Source organism: Lytechinus pictus, chromosome 3 (genome assembly GCF_037042905.1).
Source record: "Lytechinus pictus isolate F3 Inbred chromosome 3, Lp3.0, whole genome shotgun sequence".
Classification (NCBI taxonomy): Eukaryota; Metazoa; Echinodermata; class Echinoidea; order Temnopleuroida; family Toxopneustidae; genus Lytechinus; species Lytechinus pictus.
In genome coordinates, this window is record NC_087247.1 from 41732579 (window position 1) to 41757825 (window position 25247).

At 34.4% G+C, this 25247-nt stretch overlaps 2 protein-coding genes across 3 annotated transcripts in view; one reads left to right on the forward strand and one right to left on the reverse strand.

Annotated features, from left to right (window-relative positions):
- Positions 1 to 2115, reverse strand: part of LOC129257213 (F-box/LRR-repeat protein 4-like) — a 13856-nt gene extending 11741 nt beyond the window's left edge. The window contains exon 1 of the mRNA XM_054895492.2: positions 1971 to 2115. The gene's annotated coding sequence lies outside the window, so the exon portion shown is untranslated. The remainder of the gene's footprint in view (positions 1 to 1970) is intronic.
- Positions 2116 to 12926: 10811 nt separating this feature from the next.
- Positions 12927 to 23664, forward strand: LOC129257212 (heme transporter hrg1-B-like). Of its 2 annotated transcripts, XR_010293084.1 has the most exons (5): positions 12943 to 13396; positions 17192 to 17359; positions 19021 to 19147; positions 21295 to 21769; positions 22369 to 23664. XR_010293084.1 is itself a non-coding variant. In XM_054895491.2 (4 exons), the coding sequence occupies exons 1-4, from the start codon at positions 13243 to 13245 to the stop codon at positions 21314 to 21316; spliced, it is 471 nt and encodes a 156-aa protein (XP_054751466.2). In that variant the 5' UTR covers positions 12927 to 13242; the 3' UTR covers positions 21317 to 23664. The 2 variants fall into 2 exon arrangements, 1 of the variants encoding a protein (XP_054751466.2); XM_054895491.2 differs by having other exon boundaries at positions 12927 to 13396; positions 21295 to 23664.
- Positions 23665 to 25247: the final 1583 nt, after the last annotated feature.

Sequence of the window (25247 nt, forward strand, 5' to 3'; positions counted from 1 at the left end):
CCCGGGGGGGGGGGCACTCACATATATTGATGGTACGAGGATGTGATGACCTTTGATGACCCCCCCAAATTTTTTTTATTTTTTTAAATCGATGACAAAAATCAGGCATTTATCCCCAAGAACATGCAGAACAAGAGAAATAAGCCAAACATTGCCAATTTACACAGAGTCTTAACACCCCTAACAGAGAACAAGGTTATAGTTATACCATAAATCATAATCTAAGTTGTATTTTGAACGAGTGTCAATGTCATGTCACAGTCACACGGCCACGGGTAGAAAAACTAACTAGAGTTCTAGGGCCTGTTTCTCAACACCGTCATAAGTCTAACTTCTTGACTAAATCGGAGATAGTGAGCTACTTGTCCGCTAACCGTTTCACGAAGCCCTCTTTGACAAGATCGGGGACAACAACCTGACTAAATATTTATGACACCTCTGAACCTGTCATAACTTCTTTCTTAAAGACGTAGTGGCATAACATGTACGTGGGTAGATTATGACATGCCAAAGTGCCTCGAAATTTGAAACTTATAATCTTACGTAATCAATCATAGAATTTGAAATTACATTGCAAAACAGGTGTGATAGATCAACAATAATAATTGTAATACACAGAAACTATAAAAACTGTTGGTACAACGCAACAAAACCATTCATTTTGAAATAGTAAAATAATTGAATCGATAAAGATTCTACCACGTCAGGTCATCCATAACTGGACTCGTATTAGTTGTTTTCAGACCCTTATCAACATTTTGATAACTTCTAGTTCTATCTCTAATTTATGAAAAGAATTTATCAAATCGTGCGATTCGGTATCTATGGATTTTAAAATATTATGTTAAACTATATTTTGATAATGCTTGGAGCCATAAATAACATATAATTATCATTATTTTACAACGAAAATCATTGTGGTTTACTTCCGTAAACTATTAAAATTTACTATCCCGGGGTACCCATCTCAACGTCCACATGTTTTTTCAAGTCATGAAATGAATTATTCATAATTTCATTTTCTCAGCAATTGCATATGCTCCAGTCTTCATGGTTTAAGTATGCATGGTAAATATTTTACCTCTGGCTCTGCTATTATTTTGATGATGTATTTCAAAATTCATCACAATAATTGCAGTTTTATCATATTTTGCTTTTTAAAAATTATGCTATGTTGTGACTAAGGGCAGGCTACGTCTCGTCTACTCTTTCTGCCGATTGTATCGATATCAATGGATTTTAGTTAGGAAGGCTTTCGTGAAACGGGTTTAGTAAGAATGGAACTAACTCCGTGGTTGGTGGATAAAGATATGAGTTATGACCACTCATTCAATGAACAAGCCAGGTTATGATATAACCTTGTTCTCAGTTATATCTCCATGTGTGGCAAAATAAGGATGGCAATGTTTGGCTTATTTTCTCTTTTTCTTTGGGACAAATGCTTGATATTTTTACACTGACATGTTCCATTACACCTATTCGTCATACAACTTGGCCCTAAGTGAATTTGATTCTTTAAATTATTTTTTTCTTAATTAAAAATAGAGATAAAAAATGAAAATTTTCTTGCCATAATATTTTCCACCAATAGAGGGCGTACACAAAAATATGCCCAAAATTCAACCTCTAGTGAATACAAAAATTATCCCCAAGTTAGGCCTACTAATGAAAAATAAATTGCAACTACAGAAATTAGTAATTTTGGTCACAAAAGTGATATTTTAATCATTTTTTAAAGTGTGTGCTCTGCACAGCATTGGCATGCCATAGTCCAACCTGTAGATTCCCCACAGGCAGGGTGGTTGCAGTGAACAAGTGGTTATGAGTATGACTAACTTGTCCGGGTGTTGAGAAACGGGCCCCAGGTTACATCAATTCCAATACATGGGACTTAAACTAATAATAGGTACAATATGAACGTTTATGTAAATGATAAAAACTAGTGTAACATAAATTTCTTAGATACTTACATTATTTCAGATTCTTACAATAAAAAGGGATCATTTATCTCCTCCAAATTTCTGAAAGCTAGCATATATGGAGCGATAAATCAGCAGATAGACAACGATACGGACGACGTCAATTTACACGATTAATTGGAACTGCAGAGGGCGTAGCCTATGTCAAGTGAGCCAACAATAAGCCAGCCAACAGCAAGCCAGCCAACAGTTCCAGCCAACAATATTGCGATATAAGATAAATCAGATACAGGATTTTGCGCACGAAGAGAAGCGTGCATTCTTGTACAAATCAAACAAACGGGATCAGGGCTACACGGGCCTAATCACTAGTGGCAGGCCATAGATATTCATTCGAGCCAACCCATTGCTATTTTTTTTTATTTTGATATGGCTGATTGACAAAGTGTATGCATATGATTTTCCATCTAACACTGATTCTATTTTTGGTAATTACTGAACTTCTTTTTCCCAAATTGAGGAGTAAATTTCAACTAACAGTCCTCTTTATAAAATACAATTGGAAGATTGCTCCTGAAATATATTTTGGGTGTGTGTAGGGGGGTTTCCCTTCTTTCAATTTGTAAAGAAAAACAACGGGCTAGTGCTTTAATTTTAGTAGCCCACACCCCTATATACTCTATGTGTTTTCGTATATTGAGGAGTAAATTTCAACTAAAAGTCCTCTTTATAAAATACAATTGGAAGATTGCTCCTGAAATATATTTTGGGTGTGTGTAGGGGGGTTTCCCTTCTTTCAATTTGTAAAGAAAAACAACGGGCTAGTGCTTTAGTTTTAGTAGCCCACACCCCTATATACTCTATGTGTTTTCGTATATTGAGGAGTAAATTTCAACTAAAAGTCCTCTTTATAAAATACAATTGGAAGATTGCTCCTGAAATATATTTTGGGTGTGTGTAGGGGGGTTTCCCTTCTTTCAATTTGTAAAGAAAAACAACGGGCTAGTGCTTTAATTTTAGTAGCCCACACCCCTATATACTCTATGTTTTCTCGTATATTCAGGAGTAAATTTCAACTAACAGTCCTCTTTATAAAATACAATTGGAAGATTGCTCCTGAAATATATTTTGGGTGTGTGTAGGGGGGTTTCCCTTCTTTCAATTTGTAAAGAAAAACAACGGGCTAGTGCTTTAATTTTAGTAGCCCACACCCCTATATACTCTATGTGTTTTCGTATATTGAGGAGTAAATTTCAACTAAAAGTCCTCTTTATAAAATACAATTGGAAGATTGCTCCTGAAATATATTTTGGGTGTGTGTAGGGGGGTTTCCCTTCTTTCAATTTGTAAAGAAAAACAACGGGCTAGTGCTTTAGTTTTAGTAGCCCACACCCCTATATACTCTATGTGTTTTCGTATATTGAGGAGTAAATTTCAACTAAAAGTCCTCTTTATAAAATACAATTGGAAGATTGCTCCTGAAATATATTTTGGGTGTGTGTAGGGGGGTTTCCCTTCTTTCAATTTGTAAAGAAAAACAACGGGCTAGTGCTTTAATTTTAGTAGCCCACACCCCTATATACTCTATGTTTTCTCGTATATTCAGGAGTAAATTTCAACTAACAGTCCTCTTTATAAAATACAATTGGAAGATTGCTCCTGAAATATATTTTGGGTGTGTGTAGGGGGGTTTCCCTTCTTTCAATTTGTAAAGAAAAACAACGGGCTAGTGCTTTAATTTTAGTAGCCCACACCCCTATATACTCTATGTGTTTTCGTATATTGAGGAGTAAATTTCAACTAAAAGTCCTCTTTATAAAATACAATTGGAAGATTGCTCCTGAAATATATTTTGGGTGTGTGTAGGGGGGTTTCCCTTCTTTCAATTTGTAAAGAAAAACAACGGGCTAGTGCTTTAGTTTTAGTAGCCCACACCCCTATATACTCTATGTGTTTTCGTATATTGAGGAGTAAATTTCAACTAAAAGTCCTCTTTATAAAATACAATTGGAAGATTGCTCCTGAAATATATTTTGGGTGTGTGTAGGGGGGTTTCCCTTCTTTCAATTTGTAAAGAAAAACAACGGGCTAGTGCTTTAATTTTAGTAGCCCACACCCCTATATACTCTATGTTTTCTCGTATATTCAGGAGTAAATTTCAACTAACAGTCCTCTTTATAAAATACAATTGGAAGATTGCTCCTGAAATATATTTTGGGTGTGTGTAGGGGGGTTTCCCTTCTTTCAATTTGTAAAGAAAAACAACGGGCTAGTGCTTTAATTTTAGTAGCCCACACCCCTATATACTCTATGTGTTTTCGTATATTGAGGAGTAAATTTCAACTAAAAGTCCTCTTTATAAAATACAATTGGAAGATTGCTCCTGAAATATATTTTGGGTGTGTGTAGGGGGGTTTCCCTTCTTTCAATTTGTAAAGAAAAACAACGGGCTAGTGCTTTAGTTTTAGTAGCCCACACCCCTATATACTCTATGTGTTTTCGTATATTGAGGAGTAAATTTCAACTAAAAGTCCTCTTTATAAAATACAATTGGAAGATTGCTCCTGAAATATATTTTGGGTGTGTGTAGGGGGGTTTCCCTTCTTTCAATTTGTAAAGAAAAACAACGGGCTAGTGCTTTAATTTTAGTAGCCCACACCCCTATATACTCTATGTTTTCTCGTATATTCAGGAGTAAATTTCAACTAACAGTCCTCTTTATAAAATACAATTGGAAGATTGCTCCTGAAATATATTTTGGGTGTGTGTAGGGGGGTTTCCCTTCTTTCAATTTGTAAAGAAAAACAACGGGCTAGTGCTTTAATTTTAGTAGCCCACACCCCTATATACTCTATGTGTTTTCGTATATTGAGGAGTAAATTTCAACTAAAAGTCCTCTTTATAAAATACAATTGGAAGATTGCTCCTGAAATATATTTTGGGTGTGTGTAGGGGGGTTTCCCTTCTTTCAATTTGTAAAGAAAAACAACGGGCTAGTGCTTTAATTTTAGTAGCCCACACCCCTATATACTCTATGTTTTCTCGTATATTCAGGAGTAAATTTCAACTAACAGTCCTCTTTATAAAATACAATTGGAAGATTGCTCCTGAAATATATTTTGGGTGTTTGTAGGGGGGTTTCCCTTCTTTCAATTTGTAAAGAAAAACAACGGGCTAGTGCTTTAATTTTAGTAGCCCACACCCCTATATACTCTATGTGTTTTCGTATATTGAGGAGTAAATTTCAACTAACAGTCCTCTTTATAAAATACAATTGGAAGATTGCTCCTGAAATATATTTTGGGTGTGTGTAGGGGGGTTTCCCTTCTTTCAATTTGTAAAGAAAAACAACGGGCTAGTGCTTTAATTTTAGTAGCCCACACCCCTATATACTCTATGTGTTTTCGTATATTGAGGAGTAAATTTCAACTAAAAGTCCTCTTTATAAAATACAATTGGAAGATTGCTCCTGAAATATATTTTGGGTGTGTGTAGGGGGGTTTCCCTTCTTTCAATTTGTAAAGAAAAACAACGGGCTAGTGCTTTAATTTTAGTAGCCCACACCCCTATATACTCTATGTTTTCTCGTATATTCAGGAGTAAATTTCAACTAACAGTCCTCTTTATAAAATACAATTGGAAGATTGTTTCTTTCGTATATTGAAGAGTAATCTAGAATGAATTTTCTTTCTGATAAAGATTGATTGGAAGATTGCTCCTAAATCAAATTTCGGGTGTGTGAAGGGGAGTTTCCCTTCTTTCAATTTGTAAACAAAAACAAATGGTTAGTGCTTTACTTTTATTAGCCCATTACAGACGTTTAGCGAAAAATGTCAAGGGGGGTGGGGGCTTATTAAGCTCCCCCCCTCCTCCTCGGGCTAGATAGGGTTAAGGGGGCTTCAGCCTTCTCCCCCATTAACCCCACTTTGTTTTGTTTTGAAGCAAGATAATACGCGAAAAAGAGCATTGTGAAACAGAATTATAATTCGCACTGTATAGGCTTTTTAAGTGGTGTATAATGCAAATTAATTTTCAATACCCAAGAAATTTTCTCGCTTGGTCACTTGTTTCTATAGCTGTTATTCTGACTCTCTTTTGTTATCAACACTGGCGTACAGATGGAGAGGGGGAGGGCTTTTGTGGGCTGGAGCCCTCATAAATTCCAACCATTTTTTTTTTCAATTCCCTCGAAGTTGTATATTAAAAAATATGAATATATATATATATGTATATATGTCCGTGTGAGGGTGTGTCAGTGTGATGGTGTGTGTTTGTGTGTGTGTGTGTACGCGCACTTGCCACTTGTTAATATAAACGTATTGAAGGAATTAGGGAACTCGCTTCACATACCCGAAATTTCTTTATGGATCAATCTTCCCAGGAGGGTGGGATCACTATTTTTTTTTTTACTTTAGGACTAGCCCCTTGTTTGTAACCCTAGATTGCAAATATGTGAAACCCCCTACAAACAACTGAAAGCTCTACCAGGAGCAATCTTTCTATTTGCTTTCAACAGGCAATCTTTTTCCATTATATCATTCTCAATATTTTTAAAACATCGAGTATATTATAGGAGTGCGGGCAACTAAAAAAATCAGCCCTAGCCCTTCTTAGTATCCAAAAATTGAAATGAGGTTTAATAAACTTCCTACAAACAACCGAATGGTCTTCTAGGAGCTATATTTCCGTTTGCTATCAGGAGGTTTTTTAATTTTACTTAATCCCCAATTACTGTCAACAGTAAAATAAGGACAAAAAAGGATATAAATAATATATAGGAGTGTTTGCTACTGAAATGTAGGCACTAACCCCCCCCCCCCCCCCTTTATAAACGAATTGACAGAAGGGAAACTCCCCTCCACAAACACCCGAAATTTCTTTCAGGGGCAATCTTCACTTTTGCTTTTCAGTCAAGAATACTTTCATTTTTATTCACCCCTCAATAGTAAAAAAGAAATACTTTTTAAAAGGGCGCAAATAATAAGAGAGGGCCAGTGAACCTTATCAAAGGACAAGCCCCTTCATTCTATCAATACAGTGCTTATCAATAAAAACTGGACAGTTTTGAAAAGTCTATCAAAAATTAATTTAAAATTATGATGTCTATATTTTGATGTTTATAGATGCTCTGAAACCTTATATTTTAAATGCAATTTTAAGAAATGAATTTTGTTCATGCTTGAACGAACACGAGATTTGTCAAGGGTTCAAAAATAGGTTTGTGCAGAAATGAGAGGAAACAAAATATATGGTCATTAGACTTCCTGCTAAGCAGTAAACTTCCTCTTAACATTTTCATTATCTTTGCCATTGTTTTTAAAATTATGTTTCAAAATTCACTCACAAACTTATTTAGTTACTTTAAAAAAAAAAATATTTTTTAGGATTGCATATTTAATAATTAATAAAAGTCAACCCAAGAAATGCTTAATTGCATTTTTTTTGGCCTCAATTAGAGGATTTTATTTACAACAAAAAAAACATAACACATTATGAAAATGAGCATACATGACATTACAGGAAATTTCAGAAATCAAAACAAAAATTTACATAATAATGTAATTGTGCAATAATCTTACGTAATCTTTAACATAAATTAAAAAAAACATTAAATGGAAACACGAAATTCACAGTGTTTCAAATATATTCCATAATTTCTTTGGGTAGATGAACATATCTTTTCCTATACCGAGGTTTCATTTCTATTCTTCTGTCTATTTCTCTTAAAAATATGAATTTCAGATCCAGTTTAATTTGACCAGTAAAATTATTACTGGTCCAGCAAAAATTGTACTGGTCCAGTTTAATTTGACCAGTAAAATTATTACTGGTCCAGCAAAAATTGTACTGGCCCAGTTAAATTTGACCAGTAAAATTATTACTGGTCCAGCAAAAATTGTACTGGTCCAGTTTAATTTGACCAGTAAAATTATTACTGGTCCAGCAAAAATTGTACTGGTCCAGTATAATTTGACCAGTAAAATTATTACTGGTCCAGTTTAATTGGACCAGTAAAATTATTACTGGTCCAGCAAAAATTGTACTGGTCCAGTATAATTTGACCAGTAAAATTACTGGTCCACCACAATTTGTACTGGTCCAGTTCAATTGGACCAGTAAAATTATTACTGGTCCAGTTAGTTTGACCAGTATATTTGTTACTGGTCCAGTTAAAATTATACTGGTCCAGTTAAATTTGACCATCAAAAAATTACTGGTCCAGCTTATAGCAGACCAGTATATTTTGTTCCAATTTTCAGAGTTACCAATTAAATTTTACTGGAGTAACTGGTCCAGCCGTACTGGTTTTTCCTTCTGGGATTGCCTCTCTTTTCGTTTCCACTCATGTTTCTTAAAACGATGACTTTGTGAATGCACCAAAGTGCGATAGTCAGAAGTAAAACTAATTTTTCGTCTACTTCATGTTTAAACAAAATTTTAATGATTGATTTCTAAATATTTATGAAATATTTGCTGGATTATTTTTTTCAAAAATTCAAAGAATGGTTTGTTCAAATCACAAGAAATGAAAGCGTGATGAATATCTTCCTCTACTTCACAACGAGAACAGATGTTATCATTCACCAAACCCCTAATTGTTAATTGTTAGTTGTTAATAGGGTGAATTTGCTGTACTTTATTCAAATCATTATAATTGTGTGTTAGATAGGATATTAAATTATCAATTCTAACAGAAAAGGATTTATCTGCTTGTTGCATAAAATAAAATGATTTGAATTGATTACAAGCTCTCAAATTCCTAATTACAAATTGGGTCATTCTTGGTTGACAAAAAATGTTAGTATGAAAGAATATTCATTGCTAAAAAAATAATTTATTGAAATGAAAAAGTAAAGTAAATATACAGCTTTGTACGTGACATTTGCGACCAAAATATGAAAACTATGGCAAAAATAATCTGCTGATTGGCAAGAAGTCTTATAACCATACACTTCATTTCCTACCACTTAGCGCAATCCTATATTTGAACCCCCAACAAAACCATCTCGTGTGCACTCAAGCATGAACAAATTAAAAAAAAAAACATTTTCAATTTGATCGATAAGATTTCAGAGTATCTATGAACATCAAAATATAGACATCATATTTCAAAAGGGTATTTTGATAGACGTTTCATAACTGTCCCGTTTTTATTGATACGCACTGTAAAATTGAATAAAAAGGGTCACCCCTTCAAAAATATGATAGCTCTCTTCATTTGTCAGGAACTTTTTTTTTACATACTCCTCAATATTCTAAAAAAAACTGGAGTATATAGGAGTGTGGGCTACTAAAACTAAAGTACTAGCCCTTTCTTTTTGTTTACAAATTGAGAGATATTAACCCCCCCCCCCTCCACAAACCCAAAATATATTTCAGGAGCAATCTTCCAATTGTATTTTATAAAGAGGACTTTTAGTTTAAATTTACTCCTCAATATATATAAAAACGTGGAATATATAGGAATGTATATGAGTGTGGGCTACTAAAACGAAGGCACTAGCCCCTTGTTTTTCTTTAGAAATTGAAAGAATGGAAACCCCCCTACACACACCCAAAATATATTTCAGGAGCAATCTTCCAATTGTATTTAATAAAGAGGACTTTTAGTTCAAATTTACTCCTCAATATACGAAAAACCTAGAGTATATAGGGGTGTGGGCTACTAAAACTAAAGCACAAGCCCGTTGTTTTTCTTTACAAATTGAAAGAAGGGAACCCCCCCTACACACACCCAAAATATATTTCAGGAGCAATCTTCCAATTGTATTTTATAAAGAGGACTTTTAGTTTAAATTTACTCCTCAATATATATAAAAACGTGGAATATATAGGAATGTATATGAGTGTGGGCTACTAAAACGAAGGCACTAGCCCCTTGTTTTTCTTTACAAATTGAAAGAAGGGAAACCCCCCTACACACACCCAAAATATATTTCAGGAGCAATCTTCCAATTGTATTTAATAAAGAGGACTTTTAGTTCAAATTTACTCTTCAATATACGAAAAAACCTAGAGTATATAGGGGTGTGGGCTACTAAAATTAAAGCACTAGCCCGTTGTTTTTCTTTACAAATTGAAAGAAGGGAAACCCCCCTACACACACCCAAAATATATTTCAGGAGCAATCTTCCAATTGTATTTTATAAAGAAGACTTTTAGTTGAAATTTACTCCTCAATATACGAAAAAACATAGAGTATAGGGGTGTGGGCTTCTAAAATTAAAGCACTAGCCCGTTGTTTTTCTTTACAAATTGAAAGAAGGGAAACCCCCCTACACACACCCAAAATATATTTCAGGAGCAATCTTCCAATTGTATTTTATAAAGAGGACTTTTAGTTCAAATTTACTCCTCAATATATATAAAAAGTGGAATATATGGGAATGTATACGAGTGTGGGCTACTAAAACGAAGGCACAAGCCCCTTGTTTTTCTTTATAAATAGAGAGAAGGGAAACCCCCCTCCACACCACCAAAATATATTTCAGGAGCAATCTTCCAATTGTATTTCATAAAGAGGACTTTTAGTTCAAATTTACTCCTCAATATACGAAAAAACCTAGAGTATATAGGGGTGTGGGCTACTTAAACTAAAGCACTAGCCCGTTGTTTTTCTTTACAAATTGAAAGAAGGGAAACCCCCCTACACACAGCCAAAATAAATTTCAGGAGCAATCTTCCAATTGTATTTTATAAAGAGGACTTTTAGTTTAAATTTACTCCTCAATATATATAAAAACGTGGAATATATAGGAATGTATATGAGTGTGGGCTACTAAAACGAAGGCACTAGCCCCTTGTTTTTCTTTACAAATTGAAAGAATGGAAACCCCCCTACACACACCCAAAATATATTTCAGGAGCAATCTTCCAATTGTATTTTATAAAGAGGACTTTTAGTTGAAATTTACTCCTCAATATATATAAAAACGTGGAACATATAGGAATGTATATGAGTGTGGGCTACTAAAACGAAGGCACTAGCCCCTTGTTTTTCTTTACAAATTGAAAGAAGGGAAACCCCCCTCCACACACCAAAAATATATTTCAGGAGCAATCTTCCAATTGTATTTTAAAAAGAGGACTTTTAGTTCAAATTTACTCCTCAATATACGAAAAAACCTAGAGTATATAGGGGTGTGGGCTACTAGAACTAAAGCACTAGCCCGTTTTTTTTCTTTACCAATTGAAAGAAGGGAAACCCCCCTACACACACCCAAAATATATTTCAGGAGCAATCTTCCAATTGTATTTTATAAAGAGGACTTTTTGTTGAAATTTACTCCTCAATTATATAAAAACGTGGAATATATAGGAATGTATATGAGTGTGGGCTACTAAAACGAAGGCACTAGCCCCTTGTTTTTCTTTACAAATTGAAAGAAGGGAAACCCCCCTCCACACACCCAAAATATATTTCAGGAGCAATCTTCCAATTTTATTTTATAAAGAGGACTTTTTGTTGAAATTTACTCCTCAATATACGAAAAAACAGAGTATATAGGGGTGTGGGCTACTAAAATTAAAGCACTAGCCCGTTTTTTTTCTTTACCAATTGAAAGAAGGGAAACCCCCTACACACACCCAAAATATATTTCAGGAGCAATCTTCCAATTGTATTTTATAAAGAGGACTTTTAGTTTAAATTTACTCCTCAATATATATAAAAACGTGGAATGTATAGGAATGTATATGAGTGTGGGCTACTAAAACGAAGGCACTAGCCCCTTGTTTTTCTTTACAAATTGAAAGAAGGGAAACCCCCCTACACACACCCAAAATATATTTCAGGAGCAATCTTCCAATTGTATTTAATAAAGAGGACTTTTAGTTCAAATTTACTCTTCAATATACGAAAAAACCTAGAGTATATAGGGGTGTGGGCTACTAAAATTAAAGCACTAGCCCGTTGTTTTTCTTTACAAATTGAAAGAAGGGAAACCCCCCTACACACACCCAAAATATATTTCAGGAGCAATCTTCCAATTGTATTTTATAAAGAAGACTTTTAGTTGAAATTTACTCCTCAATATACGAAAAAACATAGAGTATAGGGATGTGGGCTTCTAAAATTAAAGCACTAGCCCGTTGTTTTTCTTTACAAATTGAAAGAAGGGAAACCCCCCTACACACACCCAAAATATATTTCAGGAGCAATCTTCCAATTGTATTTTATAAAGAGGACTTTTAGTTCAAATTTACTCCTCAATATATATAAAAACGTGGAATATATGGGAATGTATACGAGTGTGGGCTACTAAAACGAAGGCACAAGCCCCTTGTTTTTCTTTATAAATAGAGAGAAGGGAAACCCCCCTCCACACCACCAAAATATATTTCAGGAGCAATCTTCCAATTGTATTTCATAAAGAGGACTTTTAGTTCAAATTTACTCCTCAATATACGAAAAAACCTAGAGTATATAGGGGTGTGGGCTACTTAAACTAAAGCACTAGCCCGTTGTTTTTCTTTACAAATTGAAAGAAGGGAAACCCCCCTACACACAGCCAAAATAAATTTCAGGAGCAATCTTCCAATTGTATTTTATAAAGAGGACTTTTAGTTCAAATTTACTCCTCAATATATATAAAAACGTGGAATATATAGGAATGTATATGAGTGTGGGCTACTTAAAACGAAGGCACTAGCCCCTTGTTTTTCTTTACAAATTGAAAGAAGGGAAACCCCCCTCGATCCACACACCAAAAATATATTTCAGGAGCAATCTTCGAATTGTGTTTTATAAAGAGGACGTTTAGTTGAAATTTACTTCTCAATACACGAAAAAACATAGAGTATATAGGGATGTGGGCTACTAAAATTTATGCACTTGCCCGTTGTTTTTCTTTACAAATTGAAAGAAGGGAAACCCCACCTGACCCCGTTTGTTTGATTTGTACAAGAATGCACGCTTCTCTTCGTGCGCAAAATCCTGTATCTGAACTATCTTACATCGCAATATTGTTGGCTGGAACTGTTGGCTGGCTTGCTGTTGGCTAGCTTATTGTTGGCTGACTCTACTCCGGCGAGGGCGTACCGGTAGTACGGTACCGGTATACTGCATGCACTGGTAATTGAGAAATTTGTTGGTACCGGTATGTGTGATTGAACTCGATTTTGCGAGGTTATTTTCTATGGAGCAAATTTAGCACATAATACATCGATTGGCTACAATCTAAGCGAAAATCGAGAAGGCCTTAGGTCCCCATTTTACATATTTTCGTTTGACTTGACGGCCGACGGAGAGCTCGGATCGACTTCCTGGTTCCAGTTGCAATTAATTAGGATAGGAGCAGCAAAGGACTCAGGAGCGGGGATCATGGATGACTTCTCGGGCCCCAGTCCGCTAAGGATGCGGTGTCGTATTGCCTTCGCAGTCACTGGACTTATTGTTGGGCTGGCCATCTTTATTTGCTTCATCGCTGCTGAACAATTTTATAATCTACACATCGCTCTGTGGGGATTAGCAAGTGGTAACTTAATCTTATTTTAATTTTATCTGCAAGTGTCAGGGAAGTTTAATACTTGATCGCAATATTTTTAAACTGATAAATGCCAATGACAGCCACATCCACCATTGTCCACAGGCATGATGATTGATACTAATGATAGGTAAGGTCACTCATTCAATGAACAAGCCTTGGGTAAGGTAGGAGTCTAGGAGCAGGACAAAAAACAAACAAACTGAAACACCATTTCTACTAAGAAGCATTACCTTAGTTAATATTATCACAGACATTGTTCAAAACTGACCTCAAAATTTCCTAAATAGTGAAAAATAAGGCTTAAATAGAGGATCTACTCCATATAAATGTGCCTGGCCCTGGAAATGCATACAGTCAGTAGCAACTAGCATATTATTATTGGTCCACCCCCATAGGCTATACAGTATACTGCACTGTTTGGGCTAGTGGCCCAAAATAGGCATTTTTAACTGTTAAGTCTTTATGCTGACCTATACTGTTTGAGCCTACATGTAAGTGAGGAGCCGTGGAAACATGTCACATTGATAGATAATCAACTTGGCTGCCAGAAAACATGAAGATGTTGCTACAGTTAAACTTCATTGTTCACTCAAAATGAAAGAAAATTTGAGGCCAACTCACCTATTGACTTTTTGGACACTTGTCTACAGCACAAATCTAGTGCCATTGCCTACCCTACCAATGAAATTATGCAATGCATAGCAATGCTGCCAATGCGATGCAAAAACAAGAATGTGGATTGTTACATGATATTAAGGTTACATAAGGTTCAGTTCTGGACTCAGCCACACAGGATCTTCTGTTCCTCTATGTCCAGCTCCTGGTGATAACAGTGACGTCTGAACTTGGCGCGGTCCGGGAGAAGAACCTTATGTTATAGATCTAGATCTACAGTAGGCCTGAAAAAAATGAAAATCAAAAATTTAAATTCTGCATTACGCCACAAAAAAATCAATCCTCTTCAAATTGTACAGTATCCTAAAGACTGCTACAAGTACAAGCTCAGGAAGACTATTCCATAAGTTGCAGATTCTCAATGTAAAAAAGTTCTTAGGTGTATTCTTATTAGCTCTAATCTTGAAAAGCTTGTGTGCATGACCCCTTGTACTGGTGAGACATGCAGACATGGGGTAACATCAGGGTCATATTTGTGAAGAATATTAAAGATCTCGTCACCCCTAGCTCGTCTATCAAGAGTAGGCGAATTAAGTTTCTTCAGTCTCTCAGGGTATGAGAGCCCTTTCAAAGATTGAACGTAGCGAGCAGCTCGTCTCTGCACATTCTCAAGTGCATCAATATGCTTTACTTTGTATGGATTCCACACAGCATGCCCATACTCTTAGATGAGTCCAAACAAAAGCCTTAAACATTTTCTTAAAGATAACTTCATCCAAAAACACAAATGACCTTACCAAAACCTGCTAGCCTGTTTGCTTTTGACACAATTTTTGTATGTGGGTATCAAAAGAAAGCCTGCCATCTACATTGTAGATCTATGCCCAGGTCCTTCATTGTATGAACATGCTCCACATAAGCAGATTACAGCATTACCCTTCTTTAAATGATATGACCTGGGAGAGCAATTTAATACCTTGTTAACAGGACCAAAAGTCAAAACTTTACTCTTCTCACTCTCAGGATGGAAGTTCTAAAGCCACTTATCAGACCAACACTGTAATACATGAAGATTGTCTTGTAACTGAGAATCACGATCGCAAGTAATCTCACTAAGAATCTTAGTGTCATCTGCAAAAAGGTACACATCACTTGTAACACGTCAGGTAAATCGTTCACATACAAGACAGAGAATGGGACCCAAACACTCCCTTGAAGAATCCCACTGGTTACTGGTGCTCAAGATGAAGCACAACCATTAACAATTACCTGTTGTGAATGTCCTGCAAAAAAAAACTTTGGACCCAGCTAAGGACACAACCACCGATGCCATGACTCTTAACCTTGTTTATCAACCACATGTGTGGAACCTGGTCAATTTAAGTCCATATACAGTAAATTACATCGACCTGACCATTTGAGTCAGACACCTCGGGAATCTTGTCCAACATAGTATGCAAATTGAAGAGAAATGGACCTCCAGGAATGAAGCTACACTGTTAAGGGCTAAACAAATCATTGCCCTTCATGTGGTCAATAATTTCATCTCGGAGTATTAAAGGACTCAAGTACTTTACAAATAATACAAGTTAGACTTATAGGGTGGTAGTTATTAGGCAAAGCTTTGTCACCTCTCTTAAAAACAGCTGAAATATGGGCCCTTTTCCATACTAGGGGAAGAACACCCGTTCTAATTGATGTGTTGTAAATGATGCATTTTTAAAGGCTTAGCTAAGAAAGAAGCTAGAGATTTAAATCATGGAAATCATGTGGGCCCGGAGACTTGGAAATATATAACCAAAGCATCGTTTAGAATCATATTCTCTCTAATCTCCATGGTATCAAGCATCAAAGTGACCACACGTTCAGACAGAATAGGAGCATCTCCCACCGGTTCATTCGTAAAAACACTTGAGAAATGATTTAACAACACTTCAGCCTTCTTATGGTCATTCCATGCTCAGAATCAGTGAGAAGCTGGGGGATCCCAGGCTTAACTTTCATCTTGGAACCAACATAATTCCAGAATTTCTTGGGATTAACCAGAGCTTCACATGCCACATTCTTTTTTTGTTTCTGGATATTCCTTGTCAAGGCCCTAACTTTGTTGTGGCCTGAAATTTCCGTACAAGAATCATTTCATGTGATGCGTTGCATAACTTGCATTGTATCTTAAGTTGTTATCTCAATGAATTTCCTCCACTATATCATTAAAGAAAAAACACGAACAAGCAAGTGATAACATTAAAAATTCCATGTGATACTCCTTATTATTGTATCATATGTGTGGTCAATATTGTCATGGATCTAACTTAGGCCTACTAATGATTTCCAAATACATACATGTACAAGTAAAATTGAACTTTGTTATGTTCTGAAACGTAAATATCCATACCATATTCCATAATCATTAAAATACTTAATGTTGAGATGAAAGCAATAATAAATTCATAAATAATATACATCAGCAACATGAAACACTTATTCCAATCCAACTTACCTCGTTTGGTGGACAACTTCAGGCAGTCAAAAAGTAGACAGTAACAAAAGAATTGACAGAGACCAAAGGAGAGTCTCCTCAAATCAAATTTATGCAAAAGTGATAAAAATCAAATTGAAATAGTTATTTTTTGTTGCTATGGTAGGGCGTAGCTCATGCAAGAGTGTGTTCACAAGGACCTGGCCAGGGGTGCGGGAAGCTACATGTTGGTGTGGACCTAGCCAAAACCAGACTAGGGGCAGCCACATGTAAAAGACAAAATAGTAAAACATTACGATATCCCTTTGAGTGAGACAAGGTCTTAACAAGGCCCCTCATGAAAAGCTAGGGGCCCATTTCATAAAGAGTTACAACTATTGTAACTTTGCCATTATGGCAACTACCATAGTAACTGGGCTTGGCAGCCAGTCAAAATCAAGGTTACCATGGTAGTTGCCATTATGGCAAAGTTACAACAGTTGTAACTCTTTATGAAACGGGCCCCAGGCCTATTATGATTATTAGTGACCTTGCACATCTGTGTTGTAAATTATTTATATATGTACTGCCTTTGCTGAAACATTAAAAAAGCAGAATAGAGCAGTACCTTAGCACATTCCAATTTCAGACAACTTTTTCACCCTGCATACACACACATAATGTATAGTTCCCTCTTTTCTTGTCTTTAGGAGTATTTGCTTTTCTCACACTCACTGTTCACATCCAACATATGAGAGGACATCGAGACCTTTGGGTTTATCGACTTAAATTCTTCATCGTTCTTGGATTCTTTGTCCAGCTTGGTTCATTGATTGCCTTGGTTACATATGTGGTACTTGGAGCTGTCAGAGGACAAGGTAAGTGGATGAGCAAAAAAATGAATGAGTATATTCATGAGCATTACATTTTTCTGAGTAATAAACTTAAGCTTGACTCCCTGTAGACCTTTGGTAGTGCACCCTAAAATGAGTTTGTCAAATGATTTAAGCCTTGTAGTTTTATTGTTTTACTATCATTTTTCATTTTGGGGAGTCATAGTCCAAAAGATAAGGATATTGGCCTTTTGAGTCGCCTTTCATATCATAATTTCTTCACATTGTACACCACACCACATGTACATGTTTCAAGCTCAAAAGGAACACATTTTACAGACCTAATAAAGCAAATTTATTTTTGTGATGTGCAAATGATAGTTGTTTTATACTAGTTAGTCTCTCTCTTTGAATGATGTGCTACTCAACTTACCATTTTCTCTACTGGTAAGTTATGTTGAAGTGAATGTTTACACTGGAGTGGAATGTAGAGAGTATATTCAAACTAACCTTTAACATACTATGTACAATACATTGTAAGTTCACACGATTGCTTGGACAGAGATCTAAAATTATGTGTGGGTTGCAAATCAAAAATGCAATAAAACGGGGGACTTGTGATAATTTAATTAATGCAAGGTCAACTGAAAACCAGGGTTGGGCTCAATTACTTTCTCCAATTACAATGACATGTACATAATTGAAGAAATGTTCAATTACAATTACTTTTCAATTACATTACATTTGTTCAATTACAATTAGGCTAATAAGGCCACCAATTACTTTTGTAATTATAATTTCAATTACTTTCTATAAAGTCATAAATGAAATCAATTTATATATTGTATGTAGTGCCACCCATTTCAACATAATTCTAAGTTAGAGAGAAATTGACAAAATAAGGTTGATTAGTTTAGTGAGCATTGATCCTGTCTATCTCTCCCTTTAATGTTAAAGTCAATTGACATTCTCAGTAATATGTAGATCTGCATGCTTTCTTCATTTGTAGAAATCATGATGTACAACATTTAGTAAACTTGACTTGTGAGTCGTGACCTCATTCATCAAGTGCAGATCCAGCTTTTGCCTATATGGGGGCAGGAAAAAATATTTTCATCCACATTTTCCCTGTTCCGCCACAAAAGCTGATTTTATGAGGGTGTATTCCCAACTTAAGTCTAAAGAACATCTTACATTTATTCTCACAAACAAAATTAAGCCACTGCATGAGTTTATAAGAAATGTAACTTTGATACTATGAAAAATTACATAGTTTGATTTCTTGTTGGAACCTATGACCTTTTGCAAATTTTCTCAAATATTTCATTTGTTCACTTCTTTATAGCAATAGTGTCTCCTCTTTCCTCCACATCATGGGAAACCATACAGTTGCATGCAAGAGATATATAGATGTAGCTACCGAAAAGAGAAATAATCAATCCAGAGTAAAATGAATAATAATGTAATTGTAATTTAAGCCAATTTTTTCAATTACAATTAAAGTTACATGTACTTTCCCTTTTAAAATTTCAATTACAAATTACAATTACAATTATTTGAAAAAATGTAATTTATTACCATATGTAATTGATCAATTACTGCAAGTAATTGATCACAACCCTGCTGAATACCCTTAGATATTCATAATTTACATGAATGTATTGCTCTGTAATGATCTGTGTAATCTAATTCTTTTTCTTTTTCAGATCTGATGCCAGTAAACGGAAATGACAAGGGTTTCTATCTTGCAGCAGTATGGGTGTTCATGACCTGGAAGTGGTCCTTTGCTCTGTTCATTTACTCAAGGTCATACAGGAAAGGCTATGTTACAAGGTATGACACCATTCCATGAACTGGTTGTTAACCCATTAACTTCTGTATTGGAGTGTCTGCTGCACTTAAATGTAGGTCTAAAGGAATAAAATTTGAATTGGAGACTGGTTAATTTTGGACTAAGTGGATGTCATACGTTTATTGCAGGTGTGAATTTAATTGATAGAAAATGGTGTGTGCTTTCAAGCTTGAGGGTAGTTGTTGGTACTGACAAGCTGGAATTGTCCTGTAACTCCTGTTTGTCATATACAAACTTGTATTAATTTTAATTGTATAATAGATACTGTAAGCACAAAGTACTTTTGAAAATAATGACACGTTGGAATGTTCTCAGATATAGTAATATATTCAAATAATCAAATCCAATGATCTTTTTTGTCATTTTCATAAAGTCATGATTTATACATGTAATTGCATCACAATGACTGCTGGGGCATTCCATTTGTTATTCAAGAAGTTTCGATTTCTTTTTTCTTTAATTCATAAGTATTGTATTGAGGGATTTTTTTTTCTTAGATCAACTTTGATAATGTTATTCTTTTTTTGTGACACTTTCTGTTTTCATTCTCATTTTTTCTTACTTTGAGGAAAGAAATTATATTCCTGAATAAGCCAGTTCGTAGTTCCTTTCTGCGCATGATCAAAAGATTCTACGCATGATCAGAGGAAGGTCATTTGTACTAAAGTGACATGGTGGTTTAAAATCTAATGAGATAAGCACCAACTTTGATGTCTTGATTATTCATATATTCTTTTGAATTGTGGTTTTCATTTACATCCACAAAAAACAACAACGCGTCCACGAACGACTGGTTTTCACAGTTTGCCAAGTACATTGTGCAACATGCTATGATATGCATTCAAAGTAGGAATGCAACAAATACCTTCATAAAGTGTTCATTGGTGTGCTATTCTAGTCACCTGGTCTATTCAATTTCTTCATCCTGCTATGTAAGGCAAGCTTACATAATATTTTGCTTTGAAATCTGCCTATCATAATGAAAGAAATGAAAGGTCATTTGACCAAAAATTGTCCATGAGTAACTACGAACTGGTCTATTACCTTGGCTTGGCCAATTTAATTATTTCTGTATTTGTCCCTTCCTTACAGCACTGCCTTTGATTTTTCCATTAAACATTAAAAGTTAAAAAAAATTATAGGGTAATCTATAGAGCCCCTATATTAGTCTTGACTATATGTGAGTGATGTGGAAATATATTTTATATAACACTCTTATATCAGAAAATTATAATTAACAGTGCATTACATCTCAAAGATTATAGAATTTATAGATTTTTTGCCTTGAATTTTACCATTCAATACAGTAATTCTATTGATTTTGATACCTTTGTTTTTTTTACTCAACGTTTTTTACGAATCAGTTCATTATCTATCAGAGATGGTCATTTTGAAAATGTAGAATTCAGCATTGTGAAGATTCATTGCATTAGACTGGGTTTTTGTTTTCTTTATTTTGAATTACTGTGATTGTACATTTCATGTTTTCTGTAAAAAGGACAGATCATGTGACAGAGTGAAAGGCTTTCGTAATATAGACTATTAATTGTATGGCAGTATAACCCCTAATCATGACCAAGATGATATTTATTGCATGTCAAAAGGTAAAGTTTTAAGAATATTTTGCTGTCATATAAAGGTGTTTGATAATATATTGTTGTTAATGTTATTAATTTGTGATTTTGTAATATATGTATGTTGTTGGTTTCTTAGTTGGTGGAATCGTGAATCCAGATCCAATTGATAATTGTGGTAGAAAAATTTGTATATTTTGATTGATAAGAAAAAAATATAGAATTAAGTGAAAGATATTTATTAGACAGTGTTTATGCATACAAAACATATTTTTTCTACATGAATTAGATGACATTGATTCAAAATTGCAAATCAATAGCCCCTTCTTTTGTCAACATTTGACATTGAGTATATTGAAACAATATAAATCGTTTGTGATTTCCATACAAAGAGATATTTAGGATCCCCGTGTGTGATTTTCTTCAGTGCAATTAATAATCAATAATTTGATATTTTCGACTCTCCTGCTTGTCTTTTTTGTCACTTTCCTTTGATGCATACAGTATATTATCCAGTCTAAAGTTGCCTTTATCTTTATTTTGTTTTATTTCAGTGATGAGAGTCTCTTGATTTAAAGGATCCATTAAACAGGGTATGATAAAAACATGTGCTTATATAAAAAGCAAAGCATCATTTACATCACCTCATGATACCATTATACAAAAGTTTATTCAAATGCACAACATTCTTGATTGACGAGAAATGATTCTCCAAGACATTGGAAAGTTATATATTTGGCATTTTGCTGTTGATGTGTGTGTAAACACTATTTAATGTACCGGTACACATGCTCATTGGCTTATCACAAATGCTACATGAAGGGTTAAACGTACTCTCAAAGTATCTTCAGCAATGAATAAGGGACTTAATATGCAGAAAAGGCAAAAAGAAATATATGCCTTTTTATAATTATGCAACACTTCAATATTGATCACCTTGGAATAATATGTTCCTTTTGTATTACAACTTTGCTTGTATGCATTACTCAAAAGAAAGATTCATTCATCCTGCCATGGTTTAAAGGACAAGTCCACCCCAGAAAAATGTTGATTTGAATAAATAAAGAAAATTAAAACAAACATAACGCTGAAAATGTCATCAAAATCGGATGTAAAATAAAAAAGTTATGGCATTTTGAAGTTTCGCTTATTTTTCACAAAACAGTAATATGCACAACTCAGTGACATGCAAATGGGTCAGTCGACGATGTCCATCACTCACTATTTCTTTTGTTTTTTATTGTTTTAATTATAAAATATTTCATTTTTTACATATTATGACAATAATGACCAACTTGACTGAACCATATTTATTTAACAATGCTAATTCCACATGTTCAGGGAGGAATTAATCGATGTTTCCCTTGACAATGTAAAGAAAATTAGATTATTTCATATAATAAAATACAAAAGAAATAGTGAGTGGATGACGTCATCGGTCTCCTCATTTGCATACCAACCAGGACGTGCATATAACTGTTTTGTGAAATTAAGCAAAATTAAAAAATGTCATAACTTTCTTTTAATATTTTACATCCGATTTTGATGAAATTTTCAGTGTTATGCTTGTTGGATTTTTCTCTTTTTATTCAAATCAACTTTTTGTTGGGGTGGACTTGTCCTTTAAGTAACTAGCCGTATGTCTTTGCCTTTTATTTGACCTGTATTGAACCATTATTTCATTCATTTCATAGAGATATAATTTTCATTAGAACAAGGGGTGTTTCTTAAAGCTGTTTAGGAGTATAAGCAACTGGAATATTAAGTGCCAAGAGCCACAGTTATTTACTGAATCGATGATACAAAGTATCCCATCGTTTCCTGTGCTTCGGTTTCACATGCAGACGTGCACTTTTTAAAACAATCTTTTGGTCCTCTATGAACTGCCATACAGCATTACATGTGCTTTGGTCAGTCCAAGAATTAATAGCATTTCAGCAAGAATTACAATTTTTTGTCAGAATCTCTGTTATGTTTGTGTAAAAGAGCTTAAAGCTACATGTATATAAAGAAAGAACAAAACAGTAAAATTGTGTGAAAGTCTCAGAGTATTATTGCTTAATATTAATGAGATATATGCAAACATTTTGTTTTGCAATGTAATTTGTGTTTGTATTTTTAGATGGGGTAATGTGAGACTCACTTTGAAATGAAGGAAATTTACCAAGATGTACATGTACATGGACCTGTATTGTTACAGACAGCCAGGTACAGCTTATTTATTACTATGGAAATGTTTTTGTACGCAGATGTTTCTATAATTGACCTATGGAATGTATGACATTGTACTTTAAATCAATTTAAAACTTTCAATGATGTATTGCAGTGGCGTACCATGGGTCACTGTTTTTTTTTTTGTCAGCTGATTGGGGTGACACATCCCCCTCCCATAGTTACGCCACTGCCCTGATTTATCTCAAAGTCATCATATGACACCCTTGTGGTAATCCTTTAATAATAATTCTTTATTAAAAATGTATTTTGTATGTTTTGTTTGGGAAAACTTTTGCTTTGTTCTGTTCTTTCATTTTAGTGGTTTCCTCACACATGATATGATTCTTATGCATTCTTATGCGACATTGAATTATTTTACTTTGTTATGCTCTTGAATTTCCATCCAAAAGTAGGCCTATCATACACTTTTCTATTTGTACTTCATTGTGTGTTGCGTATCATCAGTAAGCACTTACATTGTACACATTACATAATTGCAGTCTACATACAAAGTATTTTTTAAGTTTATACATTTGTAGGCACTTGTGTATGTATTATCAGATTATTTAATGGCTGGTTTTTATTTTTGTTTAACTCCTTAGAAAGATCAAATCTTCAATTGAAAAAGTATATTATGTAAAAGTATTGTGATAATTTACATGTTTGAGATGTACTTGTATGTATTTGTGATTAAATGTGTCAGGAAATCTCTTGTTTATTTTGTCTCATTTTGTCCCATGTACACCATATGCACTCAGGGTTCTTACACTTTTTGTGCAAAAAAAATATATCAAGGACTTTCCAAGTCTCTAATTGAAGAATTCCAGAACTCCATGGGTTTTAAAAACTGGGGAAATGTAATGGGAAAAAATATCATTTTGGTTAAAATATATTTTTAAACAACAAGATAATTTTTTGAATTTAAGCACATTCAAAGAATTTCCAGGCCTGAAAAATGAAAAAGGCAAAATTTAATTTTCCAGGGCCTGTAAGAACCCAAGCAGCATACCTTTGTTTCACAACTAAGTGGATACTTCAAACTAGAATTAATACAAATTGAATATTAGGTTAATTTAGTTGAACAAGCAAAATACCAACACTTTCATTTAAACTTGGATTATAGCATATTTTGTATCTTTTTTAGTAAACTTTTAATACAAAAGAAGAGAGCCGATGATATCATGTTACCTCGTTTTTCTCTTTGAAATTCTAAGCACTGTTTGAAGACGCAGAGGCGAATACCGACGCTATACAAGAACCCATCATCATCATCTTATGTATCATACATGTGTATTTGCCGATGACTGTCAATTACCTTTTTAATGAATCTTTTCATGTATTTTTAGAAAAAAAATTGAAGTCATACTGACATGTTATAAAAGCACTAACAAATAAGTGGAAAGATGGTATTATACAAAAAATGCACACCATTGAGGGCATTACACAAGTACCTTTTAAATAGTTCAAACACTCCCGAGTCGAGGCAGAGGGTATCAGGACTGTATCAATGGTAACAAGTGTGTGTCATTATTCTAATCTAATCATTATTCTAATCTAACCTAGCAAATGTGTATGTTTCATAACATAAAACAATCCTCATCTCAAAGCCATGACCGGTCAATAAAACTAGTCATAATACCTTGGTCACATTTGTTCTACGGCGGCCGTACGGCGAGTCGAAAACAGTCGTTTTATTCATTTTTATTCAAACCACCTATGTAGCTGGTACAAAAAAATGTTAAAATGGCTGTTTTCGACTCGCCGTACGGCCGCCGTAGAACAAATGTGACCAAGGTATAAGTACCAGTCAATGTCAAGCTGACATAAATGACGGCTGCTCTAAATACTTTCAGCCAATCATTTGATAGGGATCAATATCACCATTTTATAACATTAACTCATTCTTTCTATATTCATATGTATTTACTTTTTCTCCAAAATAATGCCGAATTCAAAAACTCCTTTACTTTGATATTTTCTACCTGATTGTGATGTAATTTCTAGTGATATTTTCAACCTGATTGTGATGTAATTTCTAGTGTTTTGCTTCAGTCGACCTTATTTTCATTTTAGGCATGACTTCTTTCCTTTCATCACAGTCACACCAGAATGACCAAAACTATGACATTATTGAGCTATCTCATGGTCTAGCTCCTTCATACCTTTCTGAACTCCTTCCTCGATATCACCCAGTTCGAGTTCTTAGTTCTGCTTCTCAATCTCTTCTTTCTTGATCTCATTAATACAAACAATACGGTCAGCGTTCTTTCTCTTATGCAGCTTCATTTCTTTG